This window comes from Carcharodon carcharias, chromosome 2 (assembly GCF_017639515.1).
Source record: "Carcharodon carcharias isolate sCarCar2 chromosome 2, sCarCar2.pri, whole genome shotgun sequence".
NCBI classification, from domain to species: Eukaryota; Metazoa; Chordata; class Chondrichthyes; order Lamniformes; family Lamnidae; genus Carcharodon; species Carcharodon carcharias.
This window is the reverse complement of record NC_054468.1, coordinates 175,032,319-175,056,537: the sequence shown is the minus strand read 5'-3', so window position 1 is coordinate 175,056,537 and position 24,219 is coordinate 175,032,319. Positions and strand designations below refer to the sequence as shown.

General features: G+C 40.3%; 1 protein-coding gene across 4 annotated transcripts in view; it reads right to left on the bottom strand.

The window, feature by feature from the left end:
* Positions 1 to 24,219, bottom strand: part of LOC121269894 (proteasome activator complex subunit 4-like) — a 193,605-nt gene that overhangs the window by 129,730 nt on the left and 39,656 nt on the right. For all 4 annotated transcript variants that reach the window (XR_005941442.1, XM_041174993.1, XM_041175001.1 and 1 more), the window contains 6 exons: positions 19,421 to 19,570; positions 10,593 to 10,656; positions 9,035 to 9,109; positions 8,635 to 8,757; positions 5,869 to 5,961; positions 181 to 446 (listed from right to left, as the gene is read on the bottom strand). Coding sequence is in view for 3 of the 4 variants with exons in the window: in XM_041174993.1 (XP_041030927.1) it covers positions 181 to 446; positions 5,869 to 5,961; positions 8,635 to 8,757; positions 9,035 to 9,109; positions 10,593 to 10,656; positions 19,421 to 19,570 (771 nt within the window). In the remaining variant the exon portion in view is untranslated. The remainder of the gene's footprint in view (positions 1 to 180; positions 447 to 5,868; positions 5,962 to 8,634; positions 8,758 to 9,034; positions 9,110 to 10,592; positions 10,657 to 19,420; positions 19,571 to 24,219) is intronic.

Below are 24,219 nucleotides of genomic sequence, written 5' to 3'. Positions count from 1 at the left end.
ACAAATTTTAAAATTAATTCCATTTAAAATACATTCTAAATAGATTGAAGGGAATATAAACTCATCATTTTCAAAAGCCATTAACAATTGCACCAAGTCACTGACTTTCACACATGTTTTATGAGTAATGAAGTCAACTGTTGCTATCACAAAACAGAAAGGCCTAATTTTAAGACTTACTTTTCAAGTACTGGTGGGATAACAAGCTCTGGACGCATCAGAGCCAGATTTTGAAGGGCCTGAGCAGCCTCCAGACTTCCAGTCTTACTGAACATAGCAAGCAGTACAGGCTGTTTGATGCTTTCCACAAAATCGGTAATGTCCTGGTCAGAGAGTTTATGGCTGTCTGGTATGATGTTTAGCCAGGTTGCCTTTTTGTATCGTTCTCTGTGTAGTCTTCTCACAACGCTAGCAGGCAACCGTTGTAACAACTTCATCAGTTTCATCTGTTTTAAAATAAAAACAATTCCTGATTTATTAATTGGGAGGGGAAGCAAAGAGGAAGGGAATACACGTGAACGATGAAGAATCCTGATAAAATGGTTCTAATTAAAAATGTGCCAAAGCAAGTCAAAAACAACTCATGGTAGGCTATCCAAAGAGTCAAATTGGCAACATCCAGAGATGGTCACAGCCTAGAGCTAGAATTTTTTTCTGTGAAAAGGGTTAAAGTATGGAATGCATTAAGAAAGAATCCAAGTCAATTACAACACATAATAGGGAATTATATAAACACACAAATATTTAAAAGATATAAGGGAAAATGGGGAAATGAAAGTGGAACTGATTATTCCGGGCTTGCATTAATACAGGCACAATGGGCTAAATAAATGATTTCTTCTGAACTGAACTCTATGACTTGATTTATGATCCTGGTATCCAAAGCTAAATATGAGATATTTATTACGTGTAATTCTCTATTAGGTGTAGTTTCCTACCTGGGATTTAATTGCTAACAAAATCATGTAGAACTGACAAAAGTTAAAAAAATATGGAGGAGAAAAAATCCGAGTATCGGAGAATGCTAAAACCTAGTCGTAGTGAGATGTTGATGTCCTAAGAGCATCTAAACCATGGTTTTCAAACTGTGCACTGTGGGGGACCCCCGCTGCAAAGACGTTAGGAAGGCAATATCAACGAGGCAAAGGATAAGAGTATACAACATCTAGTTAACAAATACAAAAATATGATCATCTTGGGAAATGGTATGAAATTTCCCTAAACAATCTTCAAAGTCCCAAATGGAAAAATTAGTCCTTCTTCCTCCACCCCGCTGCTGCACTTGCCTCCCAGTGTTGCTCTATGGCCTTGACTCCTGCCTTCTGTTCTTATCGGCGTCTGTTTTCGGCTGTTCCGTTCCCAGCTTCACTGCTGGCTCCAGTCCTGACCTGTAGCTCCTGGGTTCCATCTAGTGGCAGAAGTTAGTCAGTGCAGGTAGTCCCAGGGTAACAGCACCTCACTGTACTGGCCAACCTCTGCCACTAGATGGAGTCTAGTTAATCTAAAATTACTGTCCTGCAGTGACTGTAATTTTTAAAAATATCATGCATTGAATTTTTCTTATATTTAGTTATGTATTTTATTATCCAAGCTTTTTCACCTAGTAATGCACAACACTGCACACATACGAAACAGTATAGTATTTCAACTTGTACATTGGTTTTTCTGGTCGAGAATATTGGCTTTAACATTGATTCCTTTGGGAACCCATGATTCACTTAGTCACGACTTTCAGGAATGTAACCACAACTTTAAGTGAGGACTGCTTGTAGTCTACTAATAAAATCTACAAGAAATGAGAGCTGAGTTATTGTGAGAAATATTACACAAACATCCAAATCTCTCTGCTATACTCCAAGTACTCTTGCGATCTATGACACTCAATACTGAGTATTTCAGCTCTGGTGCAATACAGGCATATAAGTTACTTAAACCTGCAAAATCCATTGCAGCAATCAAGATATTTCTTGGTTGCAGCACTACTCACAGCTAATGTAAACATGTAAATACAGACAGAAATTAACTTCAAAGAAATTGAAAAATCTAAGCAAGACTTAACATCTTCTCTTCCCCACCTAAAAGTTACAGTTGTTTAGAAAGAGAATATATTAGATCTTAGGATAGAAATTCATCTCAGGCAGTGGCACAAATCAAGCTGTATTGGGTTGGCCACCCATTATACAGAGTGCCTGATTTTCAGTTCCATTTGCAGTCAATAGAATTAAACATCTGGCACTGCACACAACAGGCGGCCGACCCACCTGTTTTGCAGCACTGCCAGGGATGCATTTCTGTCCAGTAGAGTTTTAATTCAGGGTGAAACAGAAATAATTAAGTATTGAACGATATTTAGGTGGTCTTGGTTAATGATGTTTCAAGCTACTGATTGCATGACATAAAAACGTACAAGGTCATGCAGGGCCTTTAAAGGTTTTACTGTTCAGAGTACAGTTACAGTACTTGAGATATTGCAACACATCAACTGAGTCATGTATTTTTTTCTATTCATTTATGGGATGTTGGCATCACTGGCTAGGCCAGCATTTATTGCTCATCCCTAATTCACTTGAGGTGATGGTGGTGAGCTGCCTTCTTGAACCGCTGCAGTTCCTGTGGTGAAGGTACACCCACAGTGCTGTTAGGAAGGGAGTTCCAGGATTTTGACTCAGCAGCAGCAAAGGTACGGCGATATATTTCCAAGTCAAGATGGCTATTGGTTTGAAGGGGAACTTCCAGGTGGTGGTGTTCCCATGAGTCCGCTGCCCTTGTCCTTCTAGGTAGTAGTTGTGGGTTTGGAAGGTGCTGCCTGATGAGCCTTGGTGAATTCCTGCAGTGCATTTTGTAGATGGTACACACTGCTGCCAGTGTTTGTCGGTATGGAGGGAGTGAATGTTTGTGGAAGGGGTTCCAATCAAGCGAGCTGCTTTGTCCCGGATGGTGTCAAGCTTCTTGAGTGTTGTTGGAGCTACATTCAACCAAGCAAGCGGAGAGTATTTCATCACACTCCTGACTTGCGCCTTGTAGATGGCAGACAGGCTTTGGGGAGTCAGGATGTGAGTTACTCACTGCAGGATTCCTAGTCTCTGACCTGCTCTTGTAGCCACAGCATTTATATGGCTAGTCCAGTTCAATTTCTGGTCAATGGTAACCCCCAGGATATTGATAGTGGGGGATTCAGCAACGATAATGCCATTGAATGTCAAGGGGCAATGGCTAAATTCTCTCCTGTTGGAAATGATTGTTGCCTGGCAACTGTGTGGTGTGAATGTTACTTGCCACTAAAGCCTGGATATTGTCCAGGTCTTGCTGTATTTGGACATGGGCTGCTTCAGTACCTCAGTCGCGGCGAATGGTGTTGAACCTTTTGCAACCATCAGCAAACATCTCCACTTCTGACCTTATGACGGAAGGAATGTCATTGATGAAGCAGCTGAAGATGGCAGAGCTTAGAACGCTACCCTGAGGAACTCCTGCAGTGAAGTCCTGGAACTGAGATGCTTGACCTACAACAACCATCTTCCTTTATGCTCAGCATGACTCCAAGTTTTTCCCAATTCCCACTGACTCCAGGTTTGCCAAGGCTCCTTGATGCCACTCTCGGTCAAATGCTGTCTTGATATAAAGGTCAGTCACTCTCATCTCACCTCTGGAGTTCAGCTCTTTTGTCCACGTTTCAACCAAGGCTGTAATGAGGTCAGAAGTGGAGTGACCCTGGGGGAACCCAAACTTAGCGTCAGTGAGCAGGTTATAGCTAAGCAAGTGCCGCTTGTTGATGACCCCTTCCATCACTTTACTGATGATCGAGAGTAGACTGATGGGGCGGTAATTGGCTGGGTTGAATTTGTCCTGCTTTGTGTGTATAGGACATACCTGGACAATCTTCAACATTGCTGTGTAGATGCCAGTGTTGTAGCTGTACTGGAACAGCCTGGCTAGGGGCACGGCATGTTCTGGAGCTCTATTCTTCAGTACTGTTGTTGGAATATTGTCAGGGCCCATAGCCTTTACAGTATCAGTACCTTCAGTGGTTTCCTAATTTCACATGGAATAAATCGAATTGGGTGAAGACTGGCATCTGTGATGCTGGGGACCTCTAGGGGAGGCCAAGATGGATCATCTACTCGGCACTTCTGGCTGAAGATTGTAGCAAGTGCTTCAGCCTTATCTTTTGCACTGATGTGCTGGGCTCCTCCATCATTGAGGATAGGGATATCTGTGGAACCTCCTCCTCCAATGAGTTGTTTAATTGTCCACCACTATTCACGACTGGATGTGGCAGGACTGCAGAGCTTAGATCTGATCTGTTGGTTGTGGAATCACTTAGCTCTATTTCTTGCTGCTCTTGCTGTCTGGCACCCATGTTGTCCTGTGTTATAGCTTTACCAGGTTGACATCTCATTTTTAGGTATGCCTGGTGCTGCTCCTGGAATGCCCTCTGCACTCTTCATTGAACCAGGGTTGATCCCCTGGTTTGATGCTAACGGTAGAGTTGGGGATATGCCAGGCCATGAGGTTATGGATTGTGGCTGAGTAAAATTCTGCTGCTACTGGTGGCCCACAGTGCTTCATAGATGCCCAGTCTTGAATTGCTAGATCTGTTTGAAATCTATCCCAATTAGCATGGTGGTAGTGCCATCCAACACGATGGAGGGCATCCTCAATGTGAAGACGGGACTTCATCTCCATAAGGACTATACAGCGGTCACTCCTCCTGATGCTGTCATGGGCAGATGCATCTGTGGCAGGCAAATTGGTGAGGATGAGGTCAAGTATGTTTTTCTCTCTTTTTGGTTCCCTCAACACTTGCTGCAGGCCCAGTCTGCGGCCATGCCCTTTAGGACTCAGCCAGCTCGGTCTGTGGTGGTGTTACTGAGCTACTCTTGATGATGGACATTGAAGTCCCCCACCCAGAGTACATTCTGTACCCTTGCCACCCTCAGTGCTTCCTCCAAGTGGTGTTCAACATGGAAAGGTACTGATTCATCAGCTGGGGGCTGAGGGGCTAGGGGTGGGTGCACGTGGTATTCAGGAGATTTCCGTGCCTGTGTTTGACCTGGTGTCATGAGACTTCATGGCGGCTGGAGTCAATGTTGAGGACTCCAAGGGCAACTGCCTCCCGACTGTATACCAGGATGCTGCCACCTCTGCAGGATCTGTCCTACCAGTGGGACAGGACATACTCTGGGGTAGTGATGGTGGTGTCTGGGATGTGATCTGTCAGGTATGATTCCATGAGTATGACTATATCAGGCTTGACTAGCTCCCCCTATTTTGGCACAAGTCCCCAGATTTAAGTAAGGAGGGCTTTGCAGGGTCAACGGGTTTGGGTTTGCCATTGTCATTTCCGGTGCCTAGGTAGATGCTGGGTGGTCCGTTTGGTTTTCATTCTTTTTTATTGGCTTTTCAGCGGTTTGATACAACTGAGTAGCTTGCTATGCCATTTCAGAGGACATTTAAGAATCAACCACATTACTGCGGATCTGGGGTCACATGTAGGACAGACCACGTGAGTAAGGCAGATTTCCTTCCCTAAAGGACATTAGTGAATCAGATGGGTTTTTATGACAATCAGCAACGATTTCATAGTCATCATTAGATGTTTAATTCCAGATTTTTATTGAATTCAAATTCCACCATCTGCCACGGTGGGATTCAAATCATGGGTCTCTGGATTAGTCCAGTGATGATGCCACTATGCCACCGCCTCCCCTCATTAGGCATAGCTTGCACATTTAATATGAGCTGGCTAGTACAGGCAGCAGAAAGCAGCCACTCAAATCAGTAAACAACTGAATAGGTAGCATTCTGCCTCTCATGGCTGCATTATTACTTATTTTCATAGATGTAATAAAAATCAGAAGTACCTACCAACCATCTCCCATTATTAGAAGGATGGTAGAATGATGCAATGCTGTTAAAAAATCCACTCAGGTGCTTCTGTGCCAGTTTACTGGGACCACCCTATCAAATTAAGAGATTTAAAAGTTGTTATTCAGTTTCAACTACAGCATGATGTCCAAACTACACCACAAATTTTACAGTGTGAAAATTCAGAATGTAAGTCATTTGCAGAAAAATATTTCAATTTTGCTTTCTCCACCTTTCAAATTTGTTTTACTAAACCTAATGAGAAAATTCATAATGAAAATTATCTAAAATTCTCATTCTATGACAGATAGTAAGGGAGTGTCAAGGCAATTACACAATCAATGGAATATGCAAGCACATAAATTACCCTTTTTGTAGAACTTGCCTAATATCTCCTTGACCCTTGAAGCTTCTATCGGTGCCTTCTGAACATTTATAAATGACAGACAGGAAAAGGTCAGCTGATCCACCAAGCTTATTCCATATTGTCATGATGTAACTCAAGATCTGCAACTCTCACTCCCCACCTCACAAGCCAATCAAAGAAACAAGAGTAAGCCATTCAGTCCCTCTCATCTCTACGACCAAATAGATCATGACTAATCTTTAATTTACCTACTTTCGATGCGTGTCCAATGATACCTGTGCCTAATAAAGAGCTTAAATTTATACAATGCCTTCCACTTCCTCAGCGCGTCCCCAAAGCACTTTATAGCCAATTGAGTACTTATAAAGCGGGTCATTCTTGTAATGGGGGAATCAGGGGAACCAATTTATGCACTGTGAGATCACCAAAACAACAGTGAGATTGACAATCAGGTAATCTGTTTTAGTGATGTTGGTTGAAGGTTAAATACTGGCCAGGACAATAATGCCATGGGATTTTTTACATTCATTTTTGAGGGAAGACAGGACCTTGGTTTAATATCACTTCTCCAACATTTCAGCATCCCTGCTGATTTCAGTCTTGAACTTTTCAATTGACAGAGGATCTACAGCCTTGGGGGCGAGAATCCCAGATTTCCTACTACTTTTCATGTGAAAATATGCAACATTCTTAAATGGTCTAGCTCTAATTATAAGATTGTTCCTCTTTGTTCTGGGTTTCCCCACTAGAGGAAATATCTTTCCTATGTGCACTCTGTCAATTTATTTTACTTTTAAACCTCTTGCAGGGTCCAAGACTTTGTACTAGTTCATGACTTGCTTTCCAAAATGCCTCATGATGTTTTTCTATGTTAGAAACAATATGTAGATACAACACCATGTAGTTGCATCAGAAATAATCAATGTCTTTGCCATCAAAGACCATTCTAAGGGCTTACTGTTAAGAGCAGCAAGAATTACAGATGTTATACTTTTGTAAAAAATACTTAACCCTGCTGATATATTGTGTAACTTTACTTAATGTTCTGTATCAGTTAATGTCCTGCTTTCCAAACTATTTTTGTTCTTCTAGAAGTGAATTGTGAATAAATAATTTAATTCTTTTTAATTCATTTAGGCCAGCATTTATTGCCCATCCCTAATTGCCCTTCGCATGGTGGTGGTGAGCAGCCTTCTTGAACTGCTGTAGTCCCTGTGGTGCAGGTACACCCACAGTGCTGTTAGGAAGGGAGTTCCAGAATTTTCACCCAGCGACAGTGAAGGAATGGCGATATATTTCCAAGTCAGGATGATATGTGGCTTGGAGGGGAACTTCCAGATGGCGGTGTTCTCATTGGCTGCTGCTCTTGTCCTTCTAGATGGTAGCAGTCGTGGGTTTGGAAGGTGCTGCCTAAGGAGCCTTGGTGAGTTTCTGCAGTGCATCTTGTAGATGGTATATACTGTTTGTTGGTGGTGGAGGGAGTGAATGTTTGTAGAAGGGATGCCAATCAAGTGGGCTGCTTTGTCCTGGATGGTGTCAAGCTTCTTGAGTGTTGTTGGAGCTCACTCATCCAAGTGGAGAGTATTCCATCACACTCCTGACATGCGCCTCGTAGATGGTAGACAGGCTTTGAGGAGTCAGGATGTGAGTTACTCACTGCAGAATTCCTAGCCTCTGACCTGCTCTTGTAGCCACAGTATTTATATGGCTAGTCCAGTTCAATTTCAGGTCAATGGTGACCCCCAGGATGTTGATAATGAGAGATTCAGCAGTGGTAATGCTATTGAATGTCAAGGGTGATGGTTATATTCTTTCTTGTTGGAGATGGTCATTGCCTGGCACTTGTGTGGCACGAATGTTACTTATTTTTTGGAGTAAAGGAAGAAAATGATGGGCACCCCACAAATTTTTAGCAAATAATTTACTGAAGAATATGTGTTAATTGTTATATGAAGGCTTTGGAAACTCATATACAACAAAGAGTTAAGAGATTTGTACTCATTACGGAAACAGTTATTTATCTATCTGCACAGGTTAGAATCTTGGAAATGAAGATTTCCAAATCCCATCATTTCTGAGGGATGCCTGTAACAAAATCAATGGGCAATTGCTGCTGAAAAAACTTGCTTAATAATGAGGACAACAGAGCACAGCAGTGTAATAAAGCTGTGAATAATTTACACATCCATCTTTCCATTCACAAATACATTTTGCAAGATTATGATGCTACTGCAGAATGATTGATTGGACAATTATACTGAGAAATTAAATAAAATTGGTGTACAACAGAACAACTTCACCACAAAATTAATAAAATACTTACATTTATTTACTAGCATTTATCAATAATATATAGTCACTCCCTATGAATTTCAATAAATCCGTAATTAAATACTGACCAGCATCGAAGTAATCCAAACCACCACATGGCCAATTTCATATGCGCTTGATAAATACTTGGAGATTAAAACTTGGCTGCTTCCTACTGGCAGATTTAAGCTTCTCAGAATTCTGGTAAAAATCTGTAAAATATAAAACAGTCACTAAATAACATTCTTTTAAACACAACTTTTAGGTATTTCTTTTTACTTAAGATAACAAAAATCATAAACAAACAAAATTAGAATTAAAATTGTGGCAGCATCTTTTCTTTTGGATCACTGATAGTGAACTAGGAAACAAATGAACACTATTATCAATGCAAATAAAAATTCTGACACAATCGCTATGTTCAATTACTCAAGACTGTCAAGTTACAAAAAACAAAATAATACATCTGAAAATAACAATTCAATTTACCTTTGGAATGTATTCATCCCAATCTATGTACCCAATATTATCTGTAGCCAAACGTGAAAACAGGTTTACCAAATTCTGCCAAAAACAGAAAATAAATCTTTAAGTTCCAATGAATTAGCTTTATTAACAAGCAAATCTCAATTTAGAATCCTCCTTAAAATAGCTGAAAATTTGTTACGTTATTGGAAATCATATAAGAATTACAGCACTGATGTACCCTACTTTGGTGCTTTTAGACAAGCAACTCAAAATAATTAGTTTTTTGAATTATCAATCCATCCAGGGTGATCCCAAAAATGTTAATTCTTCCCATCAACATTCTCTACTGAATGGTTTCATAAACTAAAACGTATCTGTAACAACTTAAATCTTTCATTTAAGAGTGAAGAGTCTGAACAAAAATTGCTTCGCAAAAACACCAGCAATTTGTATACAATATGCTGTAATTTGTTATCATTTGCATTTATATAGCACCATTAGCATAATGTACCAAGGCACTTCACAGAGGTATAATCAAAATAATGGACACCAAGCCAAAGGAAGAGACACCAGAAGGGGTGAACAAAAGTAAAGTCAAGAGATGGATTTTAACCGTGAAGGGATTTGAACACACTTGAAATTTTATAGTTTAAAGCTTTCGAGAACTAGGTCAATAAGGTTGCCTGCGCACCTTGGATAGGATGCAAGCAATAAAGTTTTAGATGAGCTGACACTTAGGAAGGTGGGGGATCAAAGGCCTTTCAGGAGGGGGCTGGAACATTCAAGTCTGCAGGTGACAAAGGCAAGGATGAACTTTTCGGCAGCACATAGGATGAGATAGAGGTGGATGAAGGTGAAAGTAGACAGTCTTTGTGATGGAGAAGATACAAGGTTAACAACAGAACTGAAAATGCTGAAAATATACAGTAGGTATGGTAGCATCTGCAGAGAGAGACACAGTGTTAACAATTTAGGATGATGGCCATTCATAACTCTGTTTCTCTGAGATTTGGAGTTGAGCAACATCAGCATACACATGGAAGCTGACCAATGCCTCCAGATATCTTCAAGGCGTTTTCAGTATTAGTTGGGTCAGCTCTGGTTCAGTTGCTAGCACCCACGCCTCAGAGTCAGAGGGTTGTGGGTTCAAGTTCGACTACAGGCCTTGAGCACAAACATTAAGGCTGACACTCCAGTGCAGTATTGTGCAGATACTGCACTGTTGGAGGTGCCATCTTTCAAATCAGACATTAAACTATGGCACTGTCTGTCTCCTCAGCTGGACGATCAAGATCCCATGGCGTGTTTCCGCAGAAGAGCAGGCGAGTTATCCACAGCGTGCTGCCAATATTTATCCCTCAATCAACATCATAGATTATCTGGTCATTATCATACCGTGGTTTTCAGGAGCTTGCTGTGTGCAAATTGGCTGCATATTAGCTACATATAAGAGAAACTATGGATTAAAAGCACTTTCACCTTCTGTAAAGCACCTTGCAACATCATGCAGTTGTGAAAGGTGGTACATAAATGCATGGCTTTCTTTTTTTTTAATTAATCCATGGAATGATTGGCTTACCCCTTCCCACTGAGGGAGGTTCTGAACTGTGACATAAAGGTCTATAAATTCATCAAACCAAAGCCTGTAGGGAATTAAAAAAAGATAATTCAAAATACATTACTGAAAACATATCGACAATTTAATCATCAAAAGCAAAAGAATCAGTGCCCTTGTAGAGATTCATATTTATTTACCTTTAGCTGGTTGATCTCCTGTGTCAGTACACATGGGATATAAAGAGCAAGTGTAGTCTTTGGATGAAGAGAGGTTTGAGGGCAGAGAATAATTAGACCAAGGTGCACAAATAACTAAATTCCCATCTTGAAGTGATATATTATGCTTCCATTATAAACTTCTATTTTCATATTTATAATACAAACTGCCTAAATAATTTCATGCTGTAATTTCACCCTTCGATCCATGGGAACACTACAATGGCTCACACCAGAAGGGTGCAAGCACAACGTGATATGTTTACATAGGCAGCATCTGTCATAATTGTGAAAAAAGGAATTTATAATGAAAATAGTTGACATGTGCACAAAGTACAATTTTTAATACATTAATAATCAATTTCCATAACATTGCTGATAAGTTGAAGAATATATCTTTGTACGGCTGCTTTTCTCATTCTGTTTCTCTCGTGCTCTTTCTCTGCTTCAACCACCAACTCCACAAGTGAACTCAACTTCACAGCCCTTTGTGTATAAACAATTCCTCCTGCTCTCAGTCCTAAATCACTTGCAATTAATCTTTGTCCCTTAATTCCAAGTTCCTCTACTACTAGAAATATCTTGTTTCTCCCAACCCAGTTTCATCCCAAAATTATATTAATTACAAATCATACCATAAATGTCCTCTGCCCTGAGATGATTCCATTATTCTTTATGGTCTTAAACCATGAAAGGCATTGTTTTAAATAGTTGTAAACTTGAACCCCTAAAGATCTGTTCTTCCAAGCCTCTCCCAAAGTTACTGTAGATGTTGACATACAAGTCCACCTTTGAAGCCTCAAAAAAAAAAATCTCTCAAAAAACAGGGTCGATTTAAACACTGAGTATAAAAGTGAACCACCCATGAGTGTGAGTGGTTGCCATCTTTGTCATAGGAGCACAGGAGCAGCAGTAGGCCATTCAGCCCCTTGAGCCTGTTCCACCATTTAACTAGATCATGGCTGATTTTCTACCTTAATGCCATCTTCCCGCACTATCCCCATATCCAGTGATCTCATTGGTATCTAGAAATCTATCAACCTGTGCTTTGAACATGCTCAATGACTAAGTCTCCACAGCCCTCTGGGGTAGAGAATTCCAAAGATTTACCATTCCTTGACTGAAGAAATTCCTCATCTCAATCCTAAGTAGCCTTATCTCTTATTGAGACCGTGTCCCCTGATTCTAGACTCCCTAACCAGGGGTAACATCCTTCTTTCATCCACCCGTCGAGCCCTGTAAGAATTTTGTAAAGTTCAATGAGATCATCTCTCATTCTTCTTAACTCCAGAGAATACAGACCCAGTCTCCTCAAATCTTTCCTCATAGGGCAACCCCCACTATCCCAGAGATTTTTTGGGTGAACCTTTGTTGCACTCCCTCCAAGACCAAGATATCCTTCCTTAAGTAAGGAGTGTTACCAAAGTATAATAATTTTCATAATATTTTTCTGCTTTGTTGTGAAGTATGCTTATGGGTGAGTGTATAGATGGTTCTGAGAGATTTAATTACATTTGGAGTCAGGTAGACTGCAAACTTGAAATTATCAAAAGAAGCTAGGTGTAGAAATGTACTTGAAATGCTAATGAGTAAACATGGATGCTGTCTTAGCATGCAAGGTGTGAAGGGAATTTGTATTTTTAGATAAGGGATTGTTTGGATTTCAAAGGGATGTTAGTCTGTTTACAACTCGCTAGATAAGCAAGGCTAGGCAGTGTGTTTATTTTTCCCAAAGGTTACTGACAATATTGGCAACATGGAAGTTTTTATACTTTTGGGAAAGGTATCGTTCCAAAGACATATGGAACAATAGAATTTACATATTAAAGAGAGAAACATGTGTAATGGAGAATGAAAGGCTATGTTGGGGGCCATATAAGATTTAACAGGACTGCATGAAACAGTATTGAAGAAGCCTCCAGCCATTTGTGCAAAAGTCTGTTGTGTCCGGTAATTAGAGTTGGAGAAAGCCATTTGGAATTCCACTGTCAAGTGGGTACGATGTTAACTTGCTAGTTTTTTAAAAATCTAAAATCTATTATGGACTGTTGCCTTAAAGGGGGAATGTAACTGGGAGTCAGAGTAATTAGGAATTTTAGGTGTTATTAGAGTATTAAGTAATTGTAGTCTTATGTATGTTCTTGAAATCTTTACTTTTGTTAATAAATATTTTAATTTAATTTTTTTAAATATCTATAAGTCTTGGCTCATTACCTGTGAATTCAGTGCACACATCTTCTCATAATAAATACAAATTGTAAAACCGTTGTGATAACGTGGCCAAGTTTCCCTTGAGGATCACATCATCTACCATGTCATAACAGGAGACCAAAAGTGCACACAATACTTCAGGTGTGGTTTCACCAAGGCTCTATACAACTGCAGCAAGACTTCCATACTCCTATACTCAAATCCACTTGCAATAAAGGCTAACATACCATTTGCCTTCCTAAATGCTGGTTGCACCCACATGTTAGCTTTCAGTGATTTATGGATAAGAACACCCAGGTCCCTTTGGACGTAAACACTTCCCAATCTCTCCCCATTCAAGAAATACTCCGCATTTGTTTTTTCTACAAAGTGAATAATTTCACATTTCTCCCGCATTATATTGCATCTGCCATGTTCTTTCCCACTCACTTAGTCTGTCTAAATCTCATTGAAGCCTTTTTGCATCCTCCTCTCAACTCTCATTCCCATGAAGTTTTGTCCCATCAGCAAACTTAGAAACATTACATATGGCCCCCACATCCAAAGCATTGATATAGATTGTGAATAGCTGGGGCCCCAGCACTGATCCTTGCGGTATTCCATTAGTCACAGCCTGCCAACCTGAGAATGATCAGCTTATCCCTACGCTCTGTTTTCTGTCCATTAACCAATCCTTAATCCATGCCAGTATATTATCCTCAATCCTTACTGCAAGCCTTCTGAAAATCCAAATACATCAGAACCACTGGTTGTCCCTCATCTATCCTGCTAGTAACATCCTCAAAAAAAACTCCAACAGGTTTGACAAACATGATTTCCCTTCCATAAATCCATGCTGACTCTGCCCAATCTCACCACTATTTTCTAAGTGCATAGTTATCACATCCTTCAGAATAGGTTCCAACATTTTCCATGCTACTAATATCAAGCTAACAGGTCTGTCGTTTTGTTGTCTCTCTCCCTCCTTTCTTAAATAGTGGGGTTACATTTGCTTCCTTTCAATCTGCAGGCACCATTCGAGAATCCATAGAATTTTGAAAGATGATCACCAATGCATCTATTATTTCTACAGCCACCGCTTTCAACACTCTGGGGCGTAGATCATGAGGTTCAAGGGGTTTAGAAACTTGCAGTCACATTAATTTCTCCAGAACTACTTTTTTTTTTACGAACACTAATTTCTTTCAGGTCCTCAGTCTCACTAGTCCCTTGCCTCCTCAATATTTTAGGGAGGTTTTTTGTACCTTCTTCCACGAAGACAGACAAAGTATTTATTTTCTCTGCCACTTCCTTATTGCCCATTATAAATTCTCCATTTCTGCCGGTAACGGACCCACATTTACCTTTACTAAGCTTTCCTTTTTACATACCTACAGAAGCTTTTACAGTCCATTTTTATGTTCCTTGCTTGTTTACTTTCATATTCTACTTTATCTTCCTTTATCAATTTCTTGGTTCTCTTTTGCTGAACTTTAGAATGCTCCAATCGTCAGGCTGACTACTTCTTTGGGAACTTTATATGCCACCTTCTTTGATCTAATAGGGGCCTAACCTTCTTTATTTATTTATGGTCAGATTGTTTTTCCTGTTGGCTTTTTGTGTTTTAAAGGAATGCAGGTTTGTTGCAAACCATGTATTAGTTCTTGAAATGCTAGCCATTGCTTGTCTACCGACATACCTTTTAATGTAGTTCCCCTATCTACCTCTGCAAAACTTGCCCTTCATACCTTTGTAGTTTCCTTTGTTTGAAGATTGAAGGCCTCAGTTTCGGATTGAACAACATCACTTTCAAATTTTGTGTAAAATTCAATCATATTATGGTTATTTTTCCTTAAATGCTCTCATACAACAAGATTATTAATTAGCCCTTTCTCATTGCACGATACCAGATCTGAAATAGTCCTTTCTCTCATTGTTCCTTAACGTACTGTTCTAGGAAACCATGTATATATTCCTGGGCAAAAACAGAAAATGCTGGAAAACCTCAGCAGGTCTAACAGCATCTGTGGAGAGAAAAAAAGTTAATGTTTTGAGTCCGTATGACTCTTCTTCTTTAGTCATATGGACCGAAACATTAACTGTTTTCTTTCTCTCCACAGATGCTGTTAGACCTGCTGAGGTTTTCCAGCATTTTTTGTTTTTGTTTCAGATTTTCAGCATCCGCAGTATTTTGTTTTGGTCTTCCTCAACATTAGTGCTAATTAGGTTTACCCAGTTTATGTGTAGATTGAAGTCCCCCACAATTACAGTATTACCCTTGTTACATGCACCTCTAATTTCCTAATTTATACTGTGCCCTACAATACTACTATTATTTGCTGGCCTATAAACAACACCAACCAATGTTAGAACCATAGAAAAGTTACAGCGCAGAAGGAGGCCATTCGGCCCATCGTGTCCATGCCAGCCCGAGGACACCCAGGTGCCCTTTCTAATCCCACCTTCCTGCACCTGGCCCATAGCCCTGCAGCTAACAGCACTTAAGGTGCAGATCCAGGTACTTTTTAAAAGAGCTTAAAGTTTCTGCCTCTACCACCAACTTGGGCAGCGAATTCCAGACACCCACTACCCTCTGCGTAAAAAAGTTCTTCCTCATGTCCCCCCTACACCTTCTGCCGCCACTTATCTTGAATCTATGTCTCCTGGTTCTAGAATTCTCCATCAAGGGAAACAATTTTATCCTGTCCACTCTATCTATTCCCCTCATAATTTTGTACACCTCAATCAAGTCACCTCTTAGCCTTCTTTGTTCTAAGGAAAATAACCCCAACCTATCCAATCTCTCCTCGTAGCTACTCTTTTCTAACCCCGGCAACATTCTTGTAAACCTCCTCTGCACTCTCTCCAGACCTATTACGTCCTTTGCTGTCTCTTAGCCCCACCCAAACTTATTCTACATCTTGATCTTCCAATCTAAGATCTTCTCTCACTAATGTACTGATCCCGTCCTTTATTAACAGCGCCACCCCATCCCCTTTTCCTTCGTAAATGCTGAATACACTTGAACTTTCAGTTCCCAGCCTTGGTCACCCTGCAGCCATGTCTCCACAATAGTAATTAGATCATATCTGTTTACTTCTATTTGTGCCATCAATTCATCTACCTTGTTACCTGACTACATGCAGCATTTGCAGAGTATCTTTAATTCTGTCTTCTTATTTTCGCATCTCTAGCCTTAACTGTTGGCGCATTTTTATGTTTGTACACTCCGTTCCTTCCTGACACTCTGATACTATTTCCCTTATTGCTATCCTGCTTCTTACCATTGCCTCTCTCTTTAGTTTATCACATCTTCCCTCAACCCCACTATTTAGTTTAAAGTCCTCTCTACTGCCCTAGTGATATCACTCACCAGGACATTCATCCTAGCACGGTTGAGGTGAAGCCATCTCAACGGTACAGCTCCCCCTTTCCCCTATACTGATGCCAGTGCCCCAGGGATCTAATCCCATTTTTCCCACACCAATCTTTAAGCCACACTTTTAACGCTCTAATTTTATTTACCTTACGCCAATTTGCTTGTGGATCAGGTAATAATCCAGAGATCATTACCTTCCGCTTTTTAATCAAACCCCTAGCTGTTCATATTCTCTAAGCAGAACCTCCTTCCTCGTCACATGGGCCACAACCACTGGATCCTTCCCCTCCCACTACAAGTTCCTCTCCAGGCCACAGCAGATGCCCCAATCCCCCATGCCAGGCAGGCAACACAGTCTTATGGATTCTCGCTCTCGATTGCAAAGGATTGTGTCTATCCCCATCACTATACTGTCCCTTACGACCACTACATTCCTGTTAGCTCCTCCCACTTGAATGGCTTCCTGCAACTTAGTGGTAAGGTCAGTTTGTTCATCCACCCTGCAGTCCCACTCTCATCTGTGCAGACTGCAAGCACCTCAAACCTGTGGACAATTGCAAAGGCTGAGGCTCCTTCTCTTCTACCTTCTCGATCCCTTTACCTGTCTCACTTGCAGTCACACTCTCATGCTCCTGACCATTGGCAAAAACAGAAGACCCTATCCTAAGGGGTATGACCGTCTACTAAAACAAAGCGCCTGGGCAACATTCCCCCTCCCCGATGTGTCGCAACGTCCGCAGCTCAGTCTCCAGCTCAATGTCTCTGAGCCGAAGTGCAAGCGTGTTTGCCCTGGATCACACAGGCATCTAGGATCTCCCACAACCTGCAGACACAGCACATCACCTGCCCTGCCATCCTTATTGTATCTTAATTAATCAAGCAATTAATTATTTTCTTAATTAATTTTAAATTAATCAGTTAAGAATAAAAGAAATAGTGCACTCACTAGTTTCTTACTTCCTTTCTGCTAGGGTCTCCATATCAATTATAAGGTAGGGTTATTTAAAAGTTGATGTTTTTCTAAATTCTACCTCTTTACAGACAGTCCCTAAGAGCAGCTACTCACCAACCAATCAGCTATAGCTTTCCTGCAAGGTCACGGTTTGATTTTTTTCTCTCTCTCTCAAATTCAGCACGCATTGGAAGCTGAAGCTGCTCTTTGCAGCCCTGTTGCTCTCACTGGTTCTCGCCTCAGACTCACTAGCCATGTAGGGTTTGCTCTGTGTGGGCGTGCCTTAAGCTCTCACATATCTTCGCAACACAGGCTGTATCACATGCTTGATCCTTATAACCCAGTTATAAGGTACAGGTGTGTTAAACATCCATTTGTGGGGTGAAAAGTTGAGGCTGACTACTGATGCGAGTACAGCACGTTGTGGCTGAAAGGGGGAGGGGGGAGGGAAAGAGTCGACTTATATGGTGAATATATGCAAAAACAGTATTTTTGGGGCCAAAAAAAGGGTCATCTTAGACATCAGGTCAGCTTATATGCTGCAATCTGCAGTACTTTTTTTTTTAAAAAGCTAAAATATGCTACCTGAAGCTTATTAACATGGAATTTCATTTCCTGCTTTTTCACCTATTCCATCATATTATCTCCTTCTGGTTTCCTTAGTCCTCAGTTATTTACTACGTCTATTTTGGCATTGTCTGCAAACATGGACACATTCTTTCTAGTCCGACATCCAAATAATTGATGTACAGTGAACTGAAGAGGTCCTAGAACAGAACATTGTTGGACATCACTATGCACTTCCAACCATTGAGAAACATCAACACTCTCTTCCTCACTTCTAATCATTATTTTAAAAGCGAAACTCTACTCTTCCTGCAATTCTAAATCCTATCAGATTCTCCACTAGTCTTCTGTGTGGTACCTTACCAAAGGTTTTCCAAAGGTCCATGTATAACACATTAACTGCATTCTCCACATCCATCATATCTTAAAGAATTCTGTTAGACTTTTCAAACACAATCATCTTTTCTGAAATCTATGTCAGTTGCTTCAATTTATATTGAAAGATTATCCATCTTGGCTAGCCTATCAGAGGGAATTGCTAGACAAATAAATGCCTGACTTGCCCCAAAGAATGAGAAACACATGGTCCAGTGTTGTGAAGGGATATTGTGTATAATGTTATTGGAAATTATTTTTTTTAAATAGAATTCTACTAGGGGGTCTGTGTCTAGGCGTGTATCCGTGTGTGTCTTAATTGGATTAAAGCCAGCTAGACAGGGTGCTTTGATGCATAGTAGTTTTGAGATGTTAACTGGGAACAGTAAGGAGAACAGTAAGTAAAGTGTTGATTTGCATTTGTTGAATAAACCATTCAAGATTGCAAGTAAAATCTTGCACCAAGCTAGAAAAGCCAAAAAATGTGCCAATTTATTTTTTCAGCTTACTATTAAAATTGATGCTATGAAAGGGGTTTTATTGTTACAAGAGCAGAAGTTCAAAAGGCCTAGTGATACAATGGAAAATTTACATTTAATAGGAAAGATAGGAAATAAAGAAAGGAGTTGGTGTGTGTGCACCTCCACAGCTCCAACCAAATTGCAAAGGAATCTCATTTGGAATTCATAAGGTCAAATATGCTTTGCCTGGTGTCTATTTAAAATCTATGGGTTCCTGTTGCCTTAGTGGAGATTTACCTGGGAGTGATTAATTTGGGGATTTGTTAAAAAGTTATTAGAGTAGTAATTTGTAGCCATATGTATGTGTTTAATTTGTTGTTAAATTAATACATGTTTAATTTAGTTTTATATAAAAACCATGAGACTTGGTGGTCTTATTCCTACTGAATTCAAAGTTTGACCCTCGAAATTACAAATTGCAAAAACAGATTATGACAATTGTTTCAAGTTTCCCTCTGGGCTTTGAACAACTCAGCCTTTCCCATCGGCTGTGTCATAATACCAGACATCTCCAGTCACTTTATCAGTCTTAGTACAGAAGCCCAGGAAATGAATGCCTTTTCAGAGCTTCAGAATAGTATGCACTAGAGGGAGAACCATCCAAAGAAAAAAAAATCTAAAATAGAGTAATGAGCTATCCACATACTGACCTGAATCCTTTATGATGCAGATGAGGAGGAAGGGAGGTAGGAAGAAACATTTCAAAATAGCTGATTGCCTTCTGCATGGTGACATCAAAAGGACACATTAATGGCTTCCATTCATCTAACATCTCTGCTGTAGCTTCATCTGGAAAATACCTGGGTAGACAAGATACCATTTCTGATCATAAAAAGACACCACATTCCAGCACAATATTGCAAACAGCACAACTGCATGATAAAACATTTAAAAATGTAAACATATGCTGTACTCAGCCAGTTAACCACTTAGTAATAGGGTTTTTCCTTAATAATTGTTGACTGCCAGCTTCAAAGAGCTGTAGGATTCAAATAGTGTAAACAAACGATTATAAGATAGTTTGGTTTTACTGCAGTACAGCATAAAGTATATGAACAGATGAAATCTGACTCGTTGCTGGAAAACAGAAATATACACATCTGGTAGTCTAAAGTTCATGCTTATTTACTTTGTTGAAATAAGTCATGGATTTCTTAGGAACATTTTTTACCTAATGTTTTTGATTTGCCTCTGCAACAGGGATAATCTGTCACACACACTGTCAAAGTAGGCCCATAACTACCAGGCTCCAGTGCGTCATAACTGGGGTGCCCCGAAAACGCATTGAGGAAACCCCTCTGTACCCAGAGGTCTCCAGGTAAGGATTGTTCAGCAATTGTACGGGAACTTCAAACTTCCGTTGGGCAATTGCCCTTCAATCTGAACCATCCTAAAGTAAGATATAAATTGCAAACTTTGGATGGTTCCAACTGTCTTACAGTAATAGTTACCCAAGAAAAGTTAGAAAAATTAAAACTACTTCTAACTCCTTGGTAACAATAGTGTTGACCCCACCCCTTCCACGGGAACACTCCTGACCACTGTACCATCCCCGCTCCCCCTGCCCCGGACTGACAACCCCCTCCCAACTGACCGATTCCATCAATCCTGTTCACTTATTTTACAAATCTACCTTTTCTATGGCTTCTGTAAGTGGCTGGACCTTTAAACCTACCCACTTTATAGCAGCTAATGCCGTAAAAAAGGGTGTGTGGCTTCCTTACCTCTTACTCTGCAGCCCTTGACTGAAGGTCTTAGGAGCGTGCTGCCCTACACTGTTCTGAGTCGAATGGTTGGGTGAGAAAGGATCAGCTGTATCTCCAAGTAAGAAACTAGGAATGGAATGGCAATCCAACTCTGATTGTCACTCTGTGGAAGTTCAGATCCAGTCTCTAGTTGCCTTCATGGAGCTTTCTATACTAATCAAGGTTCAATGTCCAGTCTTTCAAACAAGAATTTTATTGTGCTCATACAAGGAACACAGGAAGTTAGCATGCAGGAATAGCAAGCGATTTGGAAGGCAAATGACATGTTGGCCTTTATTGCAAGAGGATTGGAAACTAAATCTTGCTACAGTTGTACAAGGGCTTTGGTGAGATCATATCTGGAATATTGTGTAGAATTTTGGTCTTCATATTTAAGGAAGGATTTACTTGCATTGGAACACAGCAAAGGTCTACTAAATTGATCCTTGTAATGAGAAGGTTGTCCTATGAGAGAGGCTGAGTAAATTGGGCCTATACCCTCTGGAGTTTAGAAAAACGAGAGGCAATCTCATTGAAATAGACAAGATTCTGAAGGGGCTCGATAGGGTAGATACTGAGAAATTGCTTCTGCTGGTCAGGGAATCTAAAATGCGAAGCACAGTCTCCAGGTAAGGGGCCAATAATTTGGATCAAGATATGGAGAAATTACCTCATTCAAAGGGTTGTGAATCTTTGGAATTCTCTACCCCGGAGGGTAGGGATGCTCCACTGTTGAATACATTCAAGTCTGGTAAGGACGGATTTTTGGTTTCTCAAGGAATCAAGGGATATGGAGAGTAGATGGGAAAGTGGAGTTGAAGCCCAAGATCAGCCATGATCGTATTAAATGGCAAAGCAGGCTCAACGGGCCATAAGGTCTACTCCCCCTCCTATTGCTTGTGTTCTTGTATTTGTGGTAAATATAAGATATTAGAATTGTAATATAAACAAATCCAGTTTCCAACATCACCTGTATATCTATCTGAAGCCAGAAGCTCTGATGCATTGAGATATCAATAAAAAAAATCATAAGAACAAAAAACTGCGGATGCTGGAAATCCAAAACAAAAACAGAATTACCTGGAAAAACTCAGCAGGTCTGGCAGCATCGGCGGAGAAGAAAAGAGTTGACGTTTCGTGTCCTCATGACCCTTCAACAGTTCTGTTGAAGGGTCATGAGGACTCGAAACGTCAACTCTTTTCTTCTCCGCCGATGCTGCCAAAAAAAAATCATGTTTGTAATGGAATTGGCATTATTGGTGATAATCATATATAATTATGCACGGCCAAACCATAAGCATGTACTACTTGGAGTACTCAGCTTTCCTCATCAAAAACTGGACAGAATAGTTTGACATTCACTCACACCACTGCCTGGTTGAATAATTCCACCAGTTCTTGGTCAGGTTATGACTGCTTGGACTGACTTGTACTGAGCAATGTATTATGCTTCAGAAGAGTAAAACTGACCCCCAAGTCATTTTGCTATGTAGTGAGTGTTTATGACTGTGACTCTAAGATCACAGTCCCTGGCTTTGGATTCTCCCACCAAACGAAATATTTTCCCTCTTCTATCCTATCAAATAGATCATCCCTCAAACTTAATAATTAAAGGAATACAAACCATGTTTACGCAACCTGTCCTCATAATTTATGCTGTTAATTTGTGATATTGTTCTCCTGAATCTGCGCTGTATACTGCACAAGGCCAACATATATTTATTGAGGCTCAGTGCCCAATACCAATCAGTGTACTCCAGGCGGTATCAGACCAATGCTCCATGCACCCAAAGCATCAGATCTACACATTTGCATTCCAACATACTTGAGATCAAGGCCAACACTACATTTGTATTTTTGATTACTTCTGGATCTGTGCACTAGTTTTTAGTGTTGTGTACATTCCCATCCAAGTCACTTTGCTCCTCCACAGCTACTAATCTCTAAAGGTTAGGAAAACATTCAGCTCATCTCTACCTGATCCAAAGTGGATCTACTTGGATAAAAGCAAAAGACTGCGGAAGCTGGAAATTTGTAACAAAAGCAGAAAGTGCTGGAAAAACTCAGCAGGTCTGGCAGCATCTGTGGAGAGAGAAACAGAGTTAGTGTTTCGAGTCCATATGACTCTTCTTCAAAGCTATCACTCTGAGGAAGGGGCATACGATCTTGAAACATTAACTCTATTTCTCTCTCCACAGATGCTGCCAGACCTGCTGAATTTTTCCAGCATTTTCTGGATCTACTAAGAGGCAGTCTACAGTAAGAGTGTACATGCTACATTGAAGATTCTCTTCCTATGTCATTCAAAAATAACTTGAAATGTATCCAGAACATTCAGGATATTAAAGAATGTTTTTAACTAATATGAAATGCAACTCTTAGGTGCGCTGTAAAAATTAACTATAAGTTAGGAAATAGGAGCAGGTAGTGGTTATTTGGCCCTCAGGCCTGCTCTGCCATGATTCTCCCTCAGTTCCACCTTCCCACCAAATTCATATCCTTTTGATTCTTTTAGAATCCAAAAATCTATTGATCTGTCTTGAGCATACTCAACGACGGAGCATCTACAGCTCTTTGGGCTAAAGGATTCCAAAGGCTCATAACCCTTTGAGTAAAAAAAATTCTCATCTCAGTCCTAACTGGCCAACCCCTTATTCCGAGTCCTCAGGCAGGGGAAACATCCTCCTAGCATCAACCCTGTCAAGCACCTTAAGAATTTTATGTTTCAATGAGATCACCTCTCATTCTTCAAAACCTCAGGGACTATAGGCCTAGTCTACTCAATTTCTCCTTAACACACAATCCCTCATTCCAGGGATCAGTCTATTGAATTGTTGTACTCCCACTTAAGGTAAGGATATGCTTCTCTAGATACTGAGAAAAAAACTACACAGGACAGTCTCACCAAAGCCTTATATAACTGTAGTAAGACTTCTTTACTCTTATACTTCAATGTCTTTGTAACAAAGTTTATGATTCCATTTACTTTCTTAATTGTTTGCTGGGGCCTTCATGTTAACTTTGTGATTCATGTACAAGGACACACAGATTCCTCTGAATACTAACACTTCCCAGTTTCCCACCATTTAAAAAATATTTCACTTTTCTATTTGTCCTACCAAAGTGGATAACTTCACACTACTCTATATTATATTCCATCTGCTACTTTCTTGCCCAGTGACAGCAAAGAACTGGTTTCTTTTAATAGAGCAGCTGAAGTTGAGGGCACGCTGACTCAGCAATAAACATTCAAAGGGCTGTTAGGTTAAGTTCTGAAGAACACAAAAGATCAATATATATTTATGAAAACAAAACTGTACTTCATTGCCAATACTGGAAATATGACCTTTTCCTGATGAAGAACAGCTGATGAAAGTGCCTGAAGACAACACATTCATTTATTACGCTCACAAGCAAAAAAACAAACAAATTTGTGAAAGGACAAATGTATCTACCTCTGGTTGTGTAAATTGCGAATAACAAAGGGCATACAAACTAGACTGTGTACAAAGACACATGTAAACATGCATTGTACAGTATTGAGTCACACATCCCATGATGCTTTACAGAAGTAATATAAAACAAACATGCCCAAAAGCTTAGTCAAAGAGGTATGTTTTAAGGAGTGTTTTAAAGGAAGAAAGCGAGGTACAATGGCAGAGAGGTGCAGGGAGGGAATTCTAGAGCTTAGGGCCTGACAACTG